We start from the raw sequence: 20,931 nt of genomic DNA, 5'->3' as shown, positions 1-20,931 counted from the left end.
CTGCAAAGGTATAGCCAGATGAAATGTGTGGGCAACAAGTGACAGATGAAGTTTGCTATGTGTAAGTGTGGGGTGAAGGGGGGAACGCAGGGAGGAGTAAACAATAAGTGGAGCTGGGGTCAGAGAGACAGTAGAGCAGACAAAGGCATGGTGAGTCGGGCTAAAAGAAAAGCTTGTTAATGAGCACCATTTGTGGTTGAAATTGCATTGACTGTGATGAAAGCAGCTCACGTGATAACAAGGCCTAGTGTGTGGGGGTGAGGGAAGGGGATGGAAGAAGGAACTCAAGCCTTAAACTTATTGAACTTGATATGAGTCCTGAAGAAGTCCTAATTTTAAAACATCTCATTTTCCACTTGGGGACACTGCAGCCTTCAATACTTAATATCGGGACTGAATGCTTGGCATTCTCTTGCTTTGCTGTCCATACCTTGGTCTGCCTGCATGTGACTGTAGACAAACAGCAATGTGACAATCATCTCTTAAATGCCCTTAATAGCTCTTAAACGTAACACAAAAAGGCAGGATAAATATAACTCCGCTAATTACAGCCACATCACACTACCCTCGATTGTCAGGTCAGTTGTGGAAGGTATTATCAGCAGTGCTGTTAAACAATACTTGCTTAGTCATAACCTATTCTCTGACTGTCCAAATGGGTCCCACCAATGCCACTTACATTCGACCTCTTACAACCCTAGTTCAAACATAGACAATAAAGCTAAATTCCAGAGGTGACATGAGTGTGACTGTCATTGACGTCAAGGTTACATTTGTCAAAATGTGGCAGCAAGGTACCCTAATAAATCTGGAGTCAGTGGGAATTGGGGAAAACTTGCTGCCAGTTGGAGTCATACCTAGTAGTTGTGGTTATTAAAGATTAGTCATCTCAGCTCCTCGAGCATCTCCACAGGAGTTCCACAGAATAGTGTCTTTGGCTCAACCATGCTCAAATATTTCATCGATGACCTTTCTTCCACCATAAAATCAGAACTTAATGGTAAGGTCCTGGGGAATGTTGCTGAATTGTATCTTCATGCAAAGGACAGCCACATTCTTCTCTGATTAGCTCTTTTGTCCAGGGTTAATCTGAAGCTACATGATTGAGTGTAACCAAACTGAGCATTGTTGAGGATATTACTGAGTGAGTAGGTTCTGCTTATTGATGACTCCTGCCTTCTGACCTATCTCGACCTTCATAAACCATTGAGAAAAATTCATAAATGGAAAATAGTCATGTCATTCAAATGTTTCAGACAGTTTACATCAATAAGACACAAGTCTGTACTTATTTGTTGTTAATACTCTGACATTCCCCTCCTTTTGATAAAACAAAGATGAATTTGGAACACAGGTTGCCAAAATTAGTAGGCCAGTTTTAATTTGTAATAGTTTTGTGAAATATGAGAACAACTGTTAGTAAATATTTTACATCCTTTAAACAATGTATTGCACACTGTTCTGAGAACATTTTGAGCAATAATTTGCCAGGTAGCTGCCATTTCTAATCTGAAGAGTAAATGCCTTTCTAAATATTCTGAAAATGATTTTAAACCCTAATGCATGGCAAGATCAATGAACAAAGTATAATGTTAAAATTTTGCTTTCACTGTGTTTTTCACCAAGTCTGCACAATGGAAATGATTAATGTGTCTTCTGCCATCAAACCCATTGTATGGGGAGAAAACAGTCCTGTTTGTACTTGAAGTTTACTTTAGTGGAAGTGAAATTGCATGTTCTCCATAGATGTTTCTTGATTAACTTGACAATTTACCCTACTATTGTTTCCGAACAGAATTGCTAGCCATGTTTAGTTGGTAAAAAAAAGTAGATTGCCACTTTTTATGAAATTCTAATAATTCACCTGTGAGCAAGGCAGTGAATATTTTGAATAAGCCTGTGTTCGTTTCCTGCACCAGTATTTCTGATAACAAATGAGGGGCTTTGTCATGGTATAATTAGTAAATGAATAATGAGCCAGCCAAGTTTTGTAAACAGTCTAATGGTGCATCGATATTTATCTGAAAGAAATCATGATGCTATCAAATTCAACTTGTGATTAAAAAGCAAATGTTCAGTACAACCATTAAGATTCTATACTTAGTTAATGTTGACTTCAGTGGGATCAGGTAAAGACTGTCCACAGTCAATTGGTCAAGTCTGCTGCTGGGCGAAGGAAAAGAAAATTAGTGAAATTGTTCTTTTAAAAAAAACTCCCAGTTTATATGCCATCAGAGAAAGAATTGGACTTGCCAAAGCAAAATACACTGACACCAAAGAAGCAAGGAACAAATTAAAACAACTAGATCCTGGCAAAGGCGACTGAATGAAGACCAGCAAAGGATGATTGAACTACAAAAAGATCATGGAAAACACTCAAGGGATGTCAAAATCAACATTAAACTGATTTTGCAATTACATTTAGGAGGAAGAGGGTGGTCAACAGCATTATTAGTCTTTTGACAACTGATGATGCTCATGTTGCCAGTGGAAATAAAGAAGCAGTAGATGCATTATTATTTTAAGTAGGTATTTATAGACACTGAAGAGTCTGCATCCAAGGAAACTAATGTTGCACCAAGGACAGGGCTCGATCCGAAATAAGTATGAGAAAAGTATCAGTGATGAAAACTACTGGCACCAAAGAGTGACAAGTGCCCAGAATTAAGCAATATATTTTTTATGCTGTGCATGCATGCATGCATTAAATATCTGCTCATGTAAAAATAAATTAAACCTGTGTTTCATTTTATTTTTAGATGTGTGTAGAATCAAAAGGATGCTTAAAACTTTTGAGCTTTTACCATTTAGTAAATTGGGTTTTTTCAACTTTTTCAGATTGCTAATGAAACTCCTCTTGATGTAGTAAGTTATTATTACATTCATTTCATATCTTGCATCCTAACTGTCATTTAATATCATAGCCTTTAATACATGGATGAGAGTTTGTGCTAAATATGTTTGTTTTGTATGTTTAAAACCCACTTAATTTCTCCCCTATTTAGTTACTATTTTAACTTTGAATATATGAGTCAGTTCAATCCTATATTTTTCGAGAATGAAGATACTTTAGTTACCTTACATACGATATCAAACAATGCAACATATATTTTACATCACTTTTCACATTGTGTAAAAAAGATGCACTAGCATTGCTTCCAAAATGTCTGTTAAAGGATACAGTATCCTTTGATTTTTACATGTATAATTACAAATCTTAAAAGGGCGAAAAGACTTTAAAGTCACTCCCTTAAGTGCATCAGGTGACCATAATGAAAAGGTTGTGTGCTGACTTCCACATTGTTGACAAAGCAACTTGCTGGAGAAAGCAAAATATTAGATCTGCCTGAAAGTCAGGATTTCTTGATCCTAAATATTTATGAAATTATTCAATAGCCCTTAACAAAATCTATTGACATTAGTTTTGCCATCTCCCCTGAAGTTTATCCCATGAAGCTTTATATTAGCTCTGTACTGATATTTTCCTACCTAAGATTGAATATATACTGCCATGCTCAAGAACTTTTATCAGTTGTCTTTGTCCACATAATATTTATTTTCTAATGTATTTTATCTATTTTCTTAGTTGATGGAAACATCAGGTACGGACATGCTGAATGATTCTGATAACAAGGCACCCATCAGTCCTTTGCATTTGGCTGTGAGTATAAAATGTTTATACAAATGCTTTTGTAGAATATCTGTCTAAAGTATATCTGGATTATATACAAACATTTCAGTCAAATCACGAGTTTTTCATGTCCAGAAATGGATTGTAACTGTTGTACAATCTGGAATGTATTTAATCACCTATGTAACTGTTTTATTCTAGCCATAAAGCTAACCTGTTGAACATAATGTAATTTTATAAATTTTTTGAGAAAGCTTTTTCACATATTTTTGACTTATTGCAGCAGAAACTTTATGATGTTGAGTGGGGAATATGATTTTGTTTACCAATGTGGGATATAAATGAATTAATGTTATTTCTGCAAGTATAAATTCTGATACAGAACAGGAATGAGAAAATACATATTCAGCAAAAAGAAAGGATATGTTAGCATGAGACGTGAATACAGAACAATGGTGGATATATGGGCAAACAGGAAAGCATCTGTTCCCCCCTTACACGCGGACACAGGAACAAACCCTAATCAAAGAGGTCAAAGTGGCCTCTGAATGGAAATAGATGCTGATAGAAGAAAAGATATGCCTAATCAATAATCTACAATAGACTGACGTCAAACACCCTTATGGGAGTCAGAGATAAGAGTTTGTCACGGACAAGACAGGATAAACAGAAGTTGTGGGATAAGTCTTAAGGAAATCTGTGACGTAAGCGAAGCAGGGAACAGACAATGGAATAAGGAAAACATATGGGAAAAAACAGTATAAATTGCAAGGGTTTTTTGGGATATACTGTGCATTTTGTCATTGCCTTACCTGGTAATTAGACAAAGCACCCACCTATAGGTGTATAAATAAAACGACGCTGTTGTTCAGGTATTTGTCTCGGACTGAAATTATTAAAGTGAGTGAGCTTTTGTTTCTCACACCAACTACATTAAAACCACAAGCAATATACAAACCCGATTATAGTTTGTAATTCTAAATATAAGCTAATTTGCTGTTGATTTAAACAGTGCACAATTTGATCTATGTCATTCTCTAAAGTGATTTTACTGATTTCCCATTGGAAGTGAATCTGAACTTTTGAACATTAAGGATTAATTTCTCCTGCAATATTTGGGAGTGCGGGTTTTGTCATATAATTTTACAATATTCAGTTTTACTTCTTTTAATGTTTATTCAAAATGCATTTTTTTGTGCTAAACAAACCTCTTTTCTACATTTTCAGGCTTACCATGGACACCACCAGGCACTGGAGGTACTGGTACAGTCTCTCCTAGATTTGGATGTGAGAAATAATAATGGTCGCACACCGTTGGATCTAGCAGCTTTCAAAGGACATGTAGAGTGTGTGGATGTATTAATCAATCAGGGAGCATCCATTCTTGTTAAAGATTTTGTGACTAAAAGAACCCCAATTCATGCTGCAGGTATGTGTAGATTTTGTTACAATATTGCACCAAATGAATTTAACCAAATTTTCATCATGTTTGTGCAAAATCTACATTAATGGTGTAATGTAGGAAGTTGCTGCAGCATGGGACTTAAGAATTGTAGCACAGCAAAGGCAGTTTGCATATACTGAATCCAACCATCTGGATCTGGTGTAAATATATGTGCTGTCTCCTTACCTTTTTACCATACAATCTCGTGAAGAAGTATAAGGCAAAATAATTGGCGGAAGGGTTAGAGAATTTGATATTAACTTACAAAAACATCCAGAAAATTTCTCTATAATTCCCAAATGCAAATCATCAGCTGTGCCCACCCTTTAGCCCTCCTTATCCCAGATAGCTAATAACTTACGGTGAATACCTACCACTCAGGAACTTATGAGGTGCCTTTTAACAGAGGTGAAACGAATCCAGATGCTTTGAGTTGCTGAATTTCTCCAGCATTTTTGCTGGTTATATTTCCTTTCCTTTTCTGCTGAAATATTCTCATGTATGACTTTGTGACCTCCTCGATTTGTCTATTCCAGCACAGTTCAGGCTTGTCTCCCAAGTTCTAGCCTCTATAAGCTTAAGATAATCTAAAACTCTGCCCAGTATCCTAACTTGTGTCAAAACCCTACATCCATTAGACCTTGTTTGCTGCCCGACACTGGTATTTAGTTAACTTACCTCTTATCAACATATAGTTATTAAAACTGAAATGAGGGAAAATTTTTGGAATTCTCTAATCCCGATGACTGTGGAAGCTCAGTCATTGAATGTGTTTGAGACAGAAATGACAACTAATGATACTGAGGCAGTAGTGTGAAAAGTGGCCTTGAGTTAAATGGTCAGCTAAGGTCTAATTGAACAGCAGAGCAGGCTCAATGGGCTGAATAACTCATTCCTGTTCCTCTGTGCAAATGCCCAAGACAACAGCATCCCTTCAGGATGCAGTCCTTGAAGAATCCCATTAAACCCAGCCACTAAAACCAGACTTGGTTGTTGGTGGCAATATTACCTATGCAACTTAGTCTCCGATTTGGTTCAACGCTTGTGTGAAGTACCATGCAACATTATACTTCAGAAGTCTCTCTCTCTCTCTCTGTCTCTGTCTCTGTCTCTCTATCTCTATTTCTATCTATCCCAATCCCTCTCTCTCTAGCTCTCTATCTCGTTATCTCTTTCTATCCAGCTCGCTCTGGCTCTTGTTCATTCTGGCTGTTGCTCACTCTCCCACTTTGGCTTGTTGCTCATGCATGCTTCCTCCCAGTGCTGGTTGTTATGACAACTGCAGTAAATTGCCTGTTGTTGCATTCGGCTTGTTTTAACTCACCATCAAAAATTCAAGGATGCATTTCAACAGGCAGGTCATGAAGATTTTGGGAGGTTCTAAATTGTTTTTGTAGCTGTGCATGAAGTGATGAAATCTTTAATGTTAGCAATGCAGAGCTAATTGGTAATATCACAACTTTCCTTATCCTAGGATCCCTACTGTGTGGAAACAGGCCATTCAGCCCATAAAGTCCACATCAACCCTCCAGAGAGGATCCCACCTAGACTTATCCCTCACCCTATCCCTGTAACCCTGCATTCCCCAAGGCTAATCTTTCTAGCTTACACATCCCTGGACATTATTGGCAAGTTAGCATGGCCAATCCACCCAGTCTGCACATCTTTGGATTATGGAAAGAAGCGAAGCACCCGGAGGAAACTCGCACAGACACAGCGAGAACACGCAAGCTCCACACAGGCAGTCACCCAAGAGTGGAATCAAATCTGGGTCCCTGGCACTAAGGCAGCAGTGCCAGCCACTGAGCCACCTTGCCAAATGTGCCCTTGAATCTGCATCTGTTAGTGGAGCACAAAGATTAATTTAATTACCCACTATTACTTTCAACAGCGAAGGAACTTGATGGATGCATCAGAGATTCCATAGGCTTTTTTTAAGATTATGCCACTGAAGCAGTTTTCGTTTTGACATCAGAATGTTGCAGGGAAGTGGTTCATAAAACACAATCTCATTGATCCATGCAAATGACATGACATGACCAGAGGAAAATATGTATGAAAATTTGTGCTTTCATTTTTACATGACCCAGATCTTCCAGGGAATGGCAATTATTGTCAGGTTGACACTCTGCCTGAATGTTCCCCCTTGATACCGCTCTGCATTTCGTGCTTGGGCTTCCAAGCCTGGCTTTACTAACATCGTCAGAGCTCTAGTGTAGAATTGTGCCTTTTTTTTTTAAACAACTTGAGCTGCAAGACAGTAAGTTTGAAGATCCAGTTTGAATGTTAGTGAAGGGGTGAGTTGATAAGGTAATAATTTGTAGGGGGATAAGTGAGATGGAGTGATAGATGGCTGGTGGCAAATTGAAATGCCCTCAATTTTCTCACAGGTCAGCATATCAAGACATTCTCAGAGACTCAGTGTGCATCTCTATTTATATGTCCTCTCTCCAATGATCTAAAGACAAGAAGATTTGGACTATAGTGAGCACATGGAAAAATAGTCACCTGATCCATGCTACTTTTTCATTTCAAGGTTTAAAAAGTTGTAAGCATACAAGTAAATGGGAGAAGTAAATAATTATTTCAAACTAATTTGCTGGTAGGTGCGAAGTGTAAAATAAGGGAAACTTCTCAGACTGGAAATATATATATATATAAAGTGATTTTCAGCAGGCAGGTACTGCTCTTCATGCTCCTTCAGGGAGCAGTTTGAACTTTATTGAGAGAACAACATCTGTTGTTAAAGCCACTAAATTTGGAAGGATAGCAATTATAATGAGGATTGTGGAAAAGTTTCAACAGTTGTAGAACTAGCAAGAGTTTAGGCAAGAGGTGTAGATAATTGTGAGGAGAAAACCTTTTAAGCAGTAAGAGGCAATGATTTGGAATTAATCTTTGCTATAAAATAAAACATTTTTTTGGAAAGAACTCAATCACAAAATTCACTTTTTTTTAAAACTGCTTCTAAAAATAGCAAATAAAGAAAAAGTTGTTCATTTCTGGAACTTACAGTTCAACAATCACAAATTTCAGTGGAACTCATTTATTTCAAGCCTAATGGTTGTACAATCTTCCTCAACCATTTTACCTTCTTTATCATAATTCGTAACTAGTCAGGCTCATCAATGACATTTTAACGGAGTATGGGATGGAATAGCAAGCGCTCTGCTACTTCAAACTTAGCAAACTACTTCCGGGGTCTGTATGTTAGCTTAACGTGCAGCCTTTTTAATACATCAGTAGTTACACCTAAATTAGCTATACATACACAGTTAAGATCTAATTTAAGATGCATTTTAATCTGATCGAATGAGTCAACATTAAGAGCATATTCTTTGCTAAAGCACACAATGTTTAAGAAATGTTTGAAATGATATAGAATCATAAAGAATTATGTAGATGAGTTATGTAGTGAATCCCTTAATACAAGTTCTCAGCCTGTGCCTTTCCCAGGACATGTTTTATGGTGATGCTATTGAAAATCCAGGCAATTTGTTGGACTGTTTATTTAATTATGAAAATGATGATTGCCCAATATTTGTCTTGAAAGTTATGGCGTAAGCTGGCTCAAGTCTGGATGTTGTCCAGACATTAAATTTCTTCATTTTCCAAGTTGTGAATGGAGTTGGACATTGCAGGATTTATTTTAATTGACAAAGATACAAGCTTTTCCTCATAAATTATTCCATTCACTTTATTTTTTTTAAGCAACAAATGGTCATTCAGAATGCCTGCGGCTCCTAATAGGTAATACTGACCTCTACACGGCAGTGGACATTCAAGATGGAAATGGACAGTGAGTAAAATATTTTAATGGAATTTCTACAGAAAAAATTGATACTTTTGTAATGTTTAAGGGGAAGTTTACTCTGGAAGTAAGGGGAAACAAATTATGTTTAATGTAAGCTGTTTTCTTCTTTATGACGATTGATTATATGTATTTTTAATGGCTCAGTTTACAAAATGACCATATAGAAGCTGGGAGCAGGCCAACATTTATCTGCTCTTACTATAAATGTTCAGTAAGTTATTATTTGAAGCTACTAACTGCTTGAAGGAAATTTTTGTACTCCCTAGATATTTGAATTGATTAAATCATTGAGTACCTGAGCAATGCAGACTGCAACAAATCATGTCTGGTGGGGTGGAGGTTGGGAGATTTGAGAAGTGACCTTTGCCCCCAATGGCAATGTAGTTCAGTGATCCCTGTTGGAAGTTAATGTGAATAAGTATTAGGAAATAATGCCACCTTTACTCCCAGCTGTACTGCAGCAAAGCATAACAGCTTGAGGAGGAATTACAGGGAGAACAGAAAATTTGACTGCATTTTTAGATATATTAGTGGAAATGTCTAAAGTTTAGTTGGCAGTTTAATGGTCAAAGAAAATTCTGCATATACTGACAATAGATTTACAACTCTCTCAGCAGCTTGCTATTAATGTAGAAAATGTTCAGACCAGTTCATAGCATTTTATAATCATAAATCATATTTAATGCTTATAAGTTGAGAGATATAGGATCGCAATAATGATGGCTACCTCTGAAGTAAAGTTATTGTAATAATTAAATCACATGATAAGCAGTGATGGATTCTATCTGTAGTACATTTTAATTACTCTATAAATTTGAAATTAAAAGAAAGTGTTTCCCCAGTGTCTATCACTCTCCGCAAATCCATATTTTATTTTCCTCTCCATTTTACTTTTTATTACTTATATCCATAATCCGATACATTGTGTTTAATTCTCTTATACTAAATATTTGCTTTAAAAATTGCTGGAACATGTAAATTTGTCATATATTTATAATTTGAATTGTTTTCTTTATTGTAGAACTCCTCTGATGCTCTCTGTTTTAAATGGACATACGGACTGTGTATGCTCACTTCTTAAGGGTGCAAATGTAGATGCCAAAGACAAATGGGGGAGAACTGCATTACACAGAGGGGTTAGTGGATTCTAATGGTCCTGCTTCTAATGTATTGTATGAAGAAATCTCGGGTGCCTTTGAAAGAGGCTAATGTTGCTGCCTAAAATTGAACTCCAGCCTCAGCAGCTCATGCATGGATTGCATTTTTCAGTCTCTGTTAGCTGCTGATCACAGAGCAGAGATAGAAATGATGAAGCAAGGATATAATAAATCTAATAACAGAAATGGATTCATTGTAACTGTATGCACAAAACTGATTTTAATAATTAGATTACTTACATAGATTAGATTACTTACAATGTGGAAACAGGCCCTTCGGCCCAACAAGTCCACACCGCCCCGCCGAAGCGCAACCCACCCATACCCCTACATTTACCCCTTACCTAACACTACGGGCAATTTAGCATGGCCAATTCACCTGACCTGCACATCTTTGGACTGTGGGAGGAAACCGGAGCACCCGGAGGAAACCCACGCAGACATGGGGAGAACGTGCAAACTCCACACAGTCAGTCGCCTGAGGCGGGAATTGAACCCGGGTCTCTGGCGCTGTGAGGCAGCCGTGCTAACCACTGTGCCACCGTGCCGCCTACATTCATAATATGTTATGAATATTTAAGGTGTATAAAGTCTAGAAATCTGGAAATATTCTTGTGGAAAAATGCACAATATATGACATGTAGATGTTTAAAAAGACACTGCATGGTTCTATCACTAAACAGAAATGTGCATGATTGTCCATATCACAGTTGAAAACCATCTGATGACATAGAACATATAACAGTACAGCACAGGAGCAGACTCTTCGGCCCACGATGTTGTGCTGAGCATGACGCCAAATTAAACTAGCATCCAAGGAGCAACGAAATCGACATTTTGGGCAAAAGCCCTTATGAAGTCGATTTTGCTGTTCCTTGGATGCTGCCTGAACTGCGGTGCTCTTCCAGCACCACTAATCCAGAATCTGGTTTCCAGCATCTGCAGTCATTGTTTTTACCTCGCCAAATTAAACTAATCTCTTCTACTTGCCCTTTGTCCACATCCCTCCATTCTTTGTATACTCATGTGCTTATGTAAAAGTTCCTTAAAACACCGCTGTGGTATCTGCCTCCAGTACCATCCCTGGTAGTGCGTTCCAGATGCCTACCACTCTGTTTAAAAAAAGACTTGCCCGTCACATCTCCTTAAAACTTAACCCCTTTCACCTTAAATGCATGCCCCCTAATATTAGACATTTCAGCTCGAGGAAAAAGATCTGACCATCAATGTAATCTGTGCATCTCAAAAGTTTATAGACTCCTATCATGTCCCCGCCACTCCAGTGGAAAAAGTCCAAGTTTTTCCTAGACTCTCCTTTATATCTCATATCCTCGAATTCGGACAGCATCCTGGTAAACCTTTTCTGCATCATTTCCAAAGCCGCCTCATCCTTACTGTAATATGGCGACAAAAATTGAATGTGTGGCCTATCTAAAGTCTTATAAAGACATCTGACTCTTGTCTGCCATATTGGCTGTAACCACCGAAATAGCTCTTGGTTTATTTGCCTGTGCTTACTGAGGTACCAACTTAATGACAGTTCTTTAAAAAGAGTAAAAGTTCATTTGTTCACTTAGAAAAATGTAAACCTAAACAATCTTTTTAATGGTTTATCATTGAATTTACTATCAGCAAAGTAAATTTAATTATATAGCAACTATATACATTAGGCATGTAACTTACCCTCTGATTCATAAGCAGCGTAATTGTATATTTTACAAAATTTGATTTGTTACTTTAAACATTTTGATTTGCAGGCAGTAACTGGTCACGAAGAGTGCGTGGAAGCTTTACTTCAACACAATGCTAACTTTTTAATTCGGGACTGCAAGGGCCGCACGTCCCTGCACTTGGCAGCTGCTTGCGGGCATGTAGGAGTACTTGGGGCATTGCTTCAAGCTGCATCCTCAATGGATATTGTTCCTACAGTTTCAGACAATCACGGTTACACACCTCTGCACTGGGCTTGTTATAATGGTAAATAAGGCAGTTCTACAATTAATTTCTTTATAGGAAATATATCCTTTTTGCGGCTTGCCCTTCTTTTTATTTGGAAATTACATTTTATGGAAGCTTTGTTTCTTTATATAAAATATACATTGTTAGTTTTTCTCTGCCACCTTATTTTCATCCATTATTTTCTAATAGTATCTGCACAATTATGATCATGGCTGATCCTTCAACTCAGTAGCCTATTCCCACATTTCCCCCATATCCTTTCATCACTTTAGCCCCAGATGCTATATCCAACAACTACTTAAAACCACAAAATGTGCTTGAGTGCTTTCAGTGGTAGCAAATTCCACAGGCTCATCATTGTCTGGATGAAGCCATGTTTCCTCATTTCAGTTATAAGTGGTTTACCCTATATCCTTAGAATTTGACCTCTGGTTCTGGACTCCCCTGCCATTGGGAACATCCTTCCTGCATCTCCCTATCTAGTCCTGTTAGTATTTTATGGCTATCTATGAAATCGCCCTTCATTCTTCTGAACTATAGTGAATATAATCTTAACCAATTCAACCTCTCCTCATACATAAATCTCGCCATCCCAGGAATCGGTCTGGTAAACCTTTGCTACACTCACTCTGCAGAAAGAATGTCCCTTCTCAGATAGGGAAACCAAAATTGCACACAGTATTCCAGGTGTGGTTTCACCAATGGCCTGTGTAATTCCAGCAAATCACCCCGAAACATTCACTCAAATCCTCTCAGCATGAAGACAAATATGCCAGTTGTCTCCTTTACCACCTATGCACTTGAATGCTTACTCTCAACTACTGGTCTATAAGGACACCCAGACCTCATTGCAGAATTCTCCTCCATGATGTTTACAAACATTTTCCTCTCATTTTAAATATCTACACAAAATGGAGTAGTGCTCTCTTGTTAAAGGGATAGTACTTGAGTAATTGTATTTTCTAGGTGCTATCATGTGCACTTTTATAAACAAAAATGGCATATTAGAAATGGTTCAATGTCACATTTTCCACAAAGAGACACAAAAAATTGTTTAAACTTCTTAGTAAACCTATGTAGTCAAGAAGCTGTTACTTAAAAATTACAATTAAAACGGTCATTGAAATTTATCAAGAAACTAAATTGAGCATTATCAGTTTAAATGAGCATTTTCATGAGTGGTTCATTTCCCCACTGGAAAGTCCACATCACAAACAAAACCTTATCCAACCAACAAGCCATAGGAATAAGAGTAGGCCATTTGGGCCTTGAAGTCTGCTCTGTCATTCAATGAGATTGTAGCTGATCTGATAATCCTCAGCTACAGTTTCCTGCCTTTTGTCCATAATTATTGATTCCTGTACTTATTAAAACTCTGCCTGTCCAGCCTCGATAGAGCTCACTGGTTTAAAAAAAAATCCACTCATTGTCTCTCCTTCGAGAGAAAAGTTCCTCTTCCATTCTGTCTTAAATAAGCATCTCCTTATTCTGACATTATGCCCTCGATCCTGGACTCTCTGTCTACTCTGTCAAATCCCCTCATAATCTTAAATGGTTGAATAAGATGTTCTTCTAAACTTCAATGAGTACAAGCCTGAACTACTCCGCCTTTCCTCACAAGAAAATCCCCCCATGTCCGAAATTAATGTTCTTTGATCATTTATCATCCACATCAGCCATCAAATCATACCTCTATGTCTTAGAAAAATGAAATTTCTCCAAATAATTTTTATACAGGCACTTAGCTGTGTATCAAGAGATGCAGACTTGAGCATCTCATCTGCCTTTAGTTCACTAAATCCTCCACTAAATATTTGAACAACATTTAAATATCACTGAACCTAATTCTCTATTGTAAATCTAATCACTGTTCCAGGATCTTTATGGAGAACAATGATAATCTCAGATTCCTTTACTACCTGCCTCCTTTGGACTTCATGAAATCACATATAACAGATTTTGATTTTTCATTATAGAAGAAGTTTCCTCCTCCTCACAGAAGTTCGTTCTGCCCCAGCAAGGAGTTTAAATGATTATTTTAATGTTGGTGCTTAAAATTGATCTCTTGATTATCACTATATCTATAAAACCCAGTTAATTTTAATATTTTGTGGATATTTTGTCATTTCTTAAAAACTGTTATATCCCTTTGCACAATATTTTATTCCTCATCCTGCAGGAAATACACACAAAATAGTTGAACAACACATTTTCCCTCTTTTATTTGGCCATTGGATTCGCGAACATAAAACTAAAAATGGACTTGTAATTGCAATGTCTTGTGCCTAATACTTCCTTGAGAGACTACGACTGGAGTATTTCCATAAATTGAAACATGTGTAAAAGTACAAGGTGGTATAAAGAGCTTTCTTGTCTTTTGTCAGGTCACGATACCTGTGTAGAACTTCTGCTGGAACAGGAGGTTTTTCAAAAACTGGATGGTAACTCTTTTAATCCATTGCATTGTGCTGTGTAAGTTTTTTTATAATCACTATAATCTGAATTATTAGTAAGTGTCCAAATAAATGTATGTTTCATCTAGTACTGTTTTTTTTCTCTCCTTTCAGAATAAATGACAATGAAGGTTCAGCAGAAATGTTAATAGATGTTCTAGGTGCTAGTATTGTAAACTCTACAGATGGAAAAGGAAGGTAATGAAATTTGTTTTCATATTTAATCCCTGTATACCCCATTGAAAACAGAGTGAATCTTGGTGACTATTAAGTGTAACCAACCAATCTTCACTTTGATTCTCAAAGTTCTTGCACACAAAGATTCAGCAGAAAGAAGACAATGTTAGTATTCTAAGGGGGTATGAAATGGTTGAAGAGGCTATGCCAATCCAAATTAGTGACATAATTCAATATCGTATGTAAAACTGTCTTTTACTTTGGTGTAAGAGTTATTGGTCAAGATTTTGAGGAGAACGTATTTAGAATGAATTAGTTTTTAAACCCAAACAGCCAAGCTTAACTTTAACCAATTTAAAAAATAATACATGCATGCAGCTCTCAAACAGCAAAGCAATTCCAATAACACTTTTTATAGTGGCCGTGAACAGTTCTATATTTCTTTCTGCAGCTAAACTTTTTAATGTCAGAATTTCATATCATAAATTTTTACAGATTCATAATTACGAATTTTGCCTTTATTCAGTTGGCAGCACTCTGATGCGTCAAAAGATTATATGCTTTAGCTCTGTACTGGAACTTGAGCAAATAAATTGACACTTCAAAGGAATATTGGATTGAACGAGTATTGTGTTTTAGGTATAGCACAGAAAGAGACCATTCATTCCATTGGGCATTTGCTGGCTTTTCGAAAACGTAGTGGTGCTTTGGCCTGTTTTCCATTTTTAATTGAAGTTCCTCATTCTCAAGAACCTATCCGATCCCTTTTTAAAATTATTCATGGAATCATGATTATCAATTTTTAAGATGGACTGTTCCAGATGGAAACAACTGAGTGGAAAACAATCTTCATCTCTCTTGGTTTTTGCAAAATTGTTTTAAATCTATGACTTGTGGTTAATGATGTACTCACCGGAGGGAATAGTTTTCTCCTAAAATATACCAATCCTCTAAATATTCAGGTGTGTAAGAATTTAGAACTGTTTCCCTTAAAGCAGAGATTCCTTATCCTTGATTACAACATGATAATCCTTCTGTATACCCTTTCTAATGCCTTTACATCTTCTGAAATGTAATGCTCAGAATTGTCCATGGTACTCCAATTGAAGCCTAACTAATAATTCATAAGTTTTAGAATGATCTCTTTATTTTCATGATCTATTCTTCAGTCTACCAGACCATAAGACATAGGAGTGGAAGTAAGGCCATTCGGCCCATCGAGTCCACTCCGCCATTCAATCATGGCTGATGGGCATTTCATCTCCACTTACCCGCATTCTCCCCGTAGCCCTTAATTCCTTGTAACATCAAGAATTTATCAATCTCTGCCTTGAAGACATTTAGTGTCCTGGCCTCCACTGCACTCTGTGGCAATGAATTCCACAGGCCTACCATCTCAGGCTGAAGAAATGTCTCCACATTTCTGTTCTGAATTTACCCCCTCTAATTCTAAGGCTGTGTCCACGGGTCCTAGTCTCCTCGCCTAACGGAAACAATTTCCTAGCGTCCACCCTTTCCAAGCCATGTATTATCTTGTAAGTTTCTATTAGATCGCCCCTTAATCTTCTAAACTCCAATGAATACAATCCCATGATCCTCAGCCGTTCCTCGTATGTTAGACCTACCATTCCAGGGATCATCCGCTGGACACGCTCCAGTGTCAGTATGTCCTTCCTGAGGTGTGGGGACCAAAACTGGACACAGTACTCCAAATGGGCCCTAACCAGAGCTTTATAAAGTCTCAGTAGCACAACGGTGCTTTTATATTCCAACCCTCTTCAGATAAATGACAACATTGCATTCGCTTTCTTAATCACGGACTCAACCTGCATGTTTACCTTTAGAGAATCCTCAACTAGCACTCCCAGATCCCTTTGTACTTTGGCTTTACGAATTTTCTCACCGTTTAGAAAGTAGTCCATGCTTGTATTCTTTTTTCCAAAGTGCAAGACCTCGCAATTGCTCACATTGAATTCCATCAGCCATTTCCTGGACCACTCTCCCAAACTGTCTAAATCCTTCTGCAGCCTCCCCACTTCCTCAGTGCTACCTGCCTGTCCACCTAACTACGTATCATCGGCAAACTTCGCTAGAATGCCCCCTGTCCCTTCATCCAGATCATTAATATATAACGTGAACAGCTGCGGCCCCAACACTGAATCCTGCGGGACACCGCTTGTCACCGGCTGTCATTCCGAAAAAGAACCTTTTATCCCAACTCTCTGCCTTCTGTCAGACAGCCGAACCTCAATCCATACCAGTAGCTCACCTCGAACACCATGGGCCCTCACCTTACTCAGCAGCCTTCCATGTGGCACTTTATCAAAGGCCTTTTGGAAGTCTTGATAGACCACATCCACTGGGTTTCCCTGGTCTAACCTATTTGTCACCTCTTCAAAGAATTCCAACAGGTTTGTCAGGCATGACCTACCCTTACTAAATCCATGTTGACTTGTTCTAATCCAACCCTGCTCTTCCAAGAATTTAGGAACCTCATCCTTAATGATGGATTCTAGAATTTTACCAACAACTGAGGTTAGGCTAATTGGCCTATAATTTTCCATCTTTTGTCTTGATCCTTTCTTGAACAATGGGGTTACAACAGCAGTCTTCCAATCATCCGGGACTTTCCCTGACTCCAGTGACTTTTGAAAGATCTCAACCAACGCCTCTGTTATTTCCTCAGCCACCTCCCTCAGAACTCTAGGATGTAGCCCATCAGGGCCAGGAGATTTATCAATTTTAAGATCTTTTAGCTTTTCTAGCACTTTCTCTTTTGTAATGGCAACCATACTCAACTCAGCCCCCTGACTCCCTTTAATTGTTAGGATATTACTCATGTCTTCCACTGTGAAGACTGACGCAAAGTACTTATTAAGTTCTCCAGCTATTTCCTTATCTCCCATTACTAGGCTTCCAGCATCAGTTTGAAGTGGCCCAATGTCTACTTTTGCCTGTCGTTTGTTTCTTATGTATTGAAAGAAACTTTTACTATCATTTCTAATATTACTGGCTAGCCTACCTTCATATTTGATCCTCTCCTTCCTTATTTCTCTCTTTGTTATCCTCTGTTTGTTTTTGTAGCCTTTCCAATCTTCTGATTTCCCAATGCTCTTGGCCACTTTATAGGATCTCTCTTTTTCTTTAATACATTTCCTGACTTCCTTTGTCAGCCATGGCTGTCTAATCCCTCCCCGGATAATCTTTCTTTTCTTGGGGATGAACCTCTGTACAGTGTCCTCAATTATCCCCACAAACTCCTGCCATTTTTGTTCTACTGTCTTGCCCGCTCGGCTCTGCTTCCAGTTGTCACATGCAACTTTTTAAAAGTACCTTATCAATTTGTCAGGTCACATATAAGGATTTGTATGCATCTGTACTCTTCTAAATTATGCCCTTTGCTGCATAGCGTCTCTCCCCTAATGGGCCACCTGAAGTCCATCACCTCACATTTCTCTGCATTGAATTTCATCTGCCAGATTTCTGACCATTTCACCATTCTATCAATCATCCGAAGTCTGCAACTATCCTCATTGCTATATACAACATTGTCCAGTTCTGCAGCATCTACAAATATTGCAGTGCTGTCCCTCCACCCAGGTTTAGATCATACATAAAATTTTAAAATGGACCCAAAATTGATATTTGGCCACAAAGACTGATCAACCTGTCACTGAACCAATTCTATTTTCGTATCTGAACTTAACCTTCCAAATCCATTAGCTTTGATCTTTTTCATAAGTTACTATTTTGAAGAATGCCTTCTGAAAGTCTATTTATATATCTACCTTGAACAACGTGGTCTGCTCGTTCAAAGAATTCAATTGTACTAGTCAATTTACCTTTAACAAATCCAAAAAAAGGTTTCCGGTATTGGTGTTGCTGTAAATGTTCTGAGATATTCAGAATCCTGATTAGATCATCCTTGAGTATGTGTTCAGGTCTGTGTAACAGACCTGAGAAAGGATAGCCTGTATTGGTCTGAGTAGGCACACAGAGCAGATTTACCTAAATGATAGCTTGACTTGGGTAGACAGGATGGTGAAGAAGTTGTTTGGCACACTTGCCTTCATTGATCAGAGCATTGAGTATAGGAGTTGGGATGTCATGTTGCGCCTGTACAAGATATTGGTGAGGCCACTTTTAGAATACTGCGTACAGTTCTTGTAGCCCTTCAATTGGAAGGATACTGTTAAACTTGAGGGTACAGAAAAGATTTACAAAGATAATGCCAGGATTGGAAGGTTTGAGTTATAGGGGGAGGCTGATTAGGCTGGGGCTTTTTTTCCCTGGACGATGAGAGGCTGAGGGGTGACCTTTATAGAGGTTTATAAAATCATGAGCATGGATAAAGTGAATAGCAAGGGTGGGGGATATCCAAAACCAGACGGCATAGTTTTAAGATGAAAGGGGGAAAGATTTTCAAAGGACCTGAAATGTAACTTTTCCACTCGGAGAGTGGTGCAGATATGAAACATGCTGCCAGAGGAAGTAGTGGAAATGGGTATGATTACAACGTTTAAAAGGCATGTGGATGGGTATATAAATAGGAAGGGTTTAGAGGGAAATGAGCCAAATGCTGGCAAATCGAACGAGGTCACATTAAGATGTTTGGTCAGAATGGACAAGTTGAAGCGAAGGGTCTGTTTCTGTGCTCTATGACTCCATGCTGGCCCATCTCAATCCATTTCTTTTGCAAGCGAAAGTTTATTTTATCTCTGGTAATGTTCCAGGAGCATCACTTTGCTCTTGGTTTCCTGGTTCCTTTTGTAGAATAATAATAGCAACCCACCCCTTCCTTGTTCCTCTATAAGTTCTCTGAAATTACTCCTGTATCTAATGATAGTCGAAGGATTGTGATCAATGCCTTTGCCATTTCTACTTTGGCTTCATTCAACAGCTTAGGATACATTTTGTCTGAACCGGATTACTTATTAAGGTTCAGTTCTTGCATTAGACATTATATTTGTTTCCCTGTTTCAGTGATTCAAGTCTTTACAAATTGAAGAGCAGCAAAATTTTTTGACTAATACTCCTTCAATACCACAAAGACAGATTAACTAGCAATTTATCTCATCAGCAGAATAATTTGTATGAAGTAATTGCTTACACTTGGTATACGGTTTATTGAGGTGTTTCTAAAATACTTGGAAGTACTATATAAATCAAATTCCTTTTGTCTGAATCTATTTTCACTAATTCCGTAATAGATGGGGAAAATCTAGGAAGAGATAAGATGTTATAAACTGTATTCAAATATTTTGTGCATGGAATAACAGTGATTTAAATTGCAACCCAGCATGTAACTTAGCTTTTCTAATGTTGGAAGGAACAAAATAGACCTTGTGAAACAATTGTAACTTTGTTGTTTTATTTACTACAGAACACCTCTTCATGCAGCAGCTTTCACAGATCATGTTGAATGTTTACAACTTCTACTCAGCCATAATGCTCAAGTAAACACTGCAGATTTAACAGGGAAAACGCCAATAATGATGGCAGCGGAAAATGGGCAAACTAATGCAGTTGGTAAGTCCATTCATTATTTCTTTCAATAATGATGGACATCAAGAAGGCATAGACTATCATGGTAGGTGAGATTATTGCAGAGTAGTGCAATGTAATATATTTTGATGGGAGGAAAGAGAGGTAATATAAAATAAAGATGATGTGGGAATAGAGGGATGTGGAGGTACAATATTGACAGTGTGGGTTGACAAAGTGGTTGGGAAAGTGGAACATAGAGAATTCTTGTGCTGTGTAAGTCTATGGCTGTCAGAGTGCAAAAACAAGGACATTATGATAAACTTGTGCTACGCACTGGTTTGGTCCCAACTGGATCGCTATGCCCAATTCTGGGCATCACGCTATAAGAAGAATATTGAAGGTCTTTGAAAGGATATCGGAAGGACCTTTACTAGAATAGTTCCAGAAATGAGGGAGTTAAGATAGGTAGGTCGATAGATTGGAGAAGCTGAGGTTGTTGTCTATAGAGTAGAGGTGGTTTGAAAAAAAAACAGGTTGATGTGTTCAAGATTGTGAGTGACAGAATTTTATCGAGAGTTTCAGGACAAAATGAGAATTCCGACATTGGGACTGATTTGGCAGCTTTACCATGTGGCCTTCTAATGGAGTTGAAAAATGTGGTGCTGGAAAAACACAGCAGGACAGGCAGCATCCGAGGAGCATTAGAATCAATGTTTCGGGCATAAGTCCTTCAGGATTCCTGAAGAAGGGCTTATGCCCGAAACATCGATTCTCCTGCTCCTCGGATGCTGCCTGTCCTGCTGTGTTTT

At 38.0% G+C, this 20,931-nt stretch overlaps 1 protein-coding gene across 5 annotated transcripts in view; it reads left to right on the top strand.

Annotated features, from left to right (window-relative positions):
- Nucleotides 1-20,931, top strand: part of LOC122547144 (serine/threonine-protein phosphatase 6 regulatory ankyrin repeat subunit A-like) — a 213,753-nt gene that overhangs the window by 175,473 nt on the left and 17,349 nt on the right. For all 5 annotated transcript variants that reach the window (XR_015757218.1, XM_087987263.1, XM_087987262.1 and 2 more), the window contains 9 exons: nucleotides 2,839-2,865; nucleotides 3,587-3,661; nucleotides 4,859-5,060; nucleotides 8,787-8,874; nucleotides 9,911-10,025; nucleotides 11,804-12,023; nucleotides 14,390-14,477; nucleotides 14,573-14,656; nucleotides 20,019-20,164. Coding sequence is in view for 4 of the 5 variants with exons in the window: in XM_087987263.1 (XP_087843389.1) it covers nucleotides 2,839-2,865; nucleotides 3,587-3,661; nucleotides 4,859-5,060; nucleotides 8,787-8,874; nucleotides 9,911-10,025; nucleotides 11,804-12,023; nucleotides 14,390-14,477; nucleotides 14,573-14,656; nucleotides 20,019-20,164 (1,045 nt within the window). In the remaining variant the exon portion in view is untranslated. The remainder of the gene's footprint in view (nucleotides 1-2,838; nucleotides 2,866-3,586; nucleotides 3,662-4,858; nucleotides 5,061-8,786; nucleotides 8,875-9,910; nucleotides 10,026-11,803; nucleotides 12,024-14,389; nucleotides 14,478-14,572; nucleotides 14,657-20,018; nucleotides 20,165-20,931) is intronic.

The sequence above is a fragment of the Chiloscyllium plagiosum genome, unplaced genomic scaffold (assembly GCF_037043375.1).
Source record: "Chiloscyllium plagiosum isolate Xiang-an unplaced genomic scaffold, Cpla_swu_hap1 HiC_scaffold_5, whole genome shotgun sequence".
NCBI lineage: Eukaryota > Metazoa > Chordata > Chondrichthyes > Orectolobiformes > Hemiscylliidae > Chiloscyllium > Chiloscyllium plagiosum.
The sequence above is the reverse complement of the archived record's forward strand: the minus strand, read 5'-3'. Positions and strand labels throughout refer to the sequence as shown.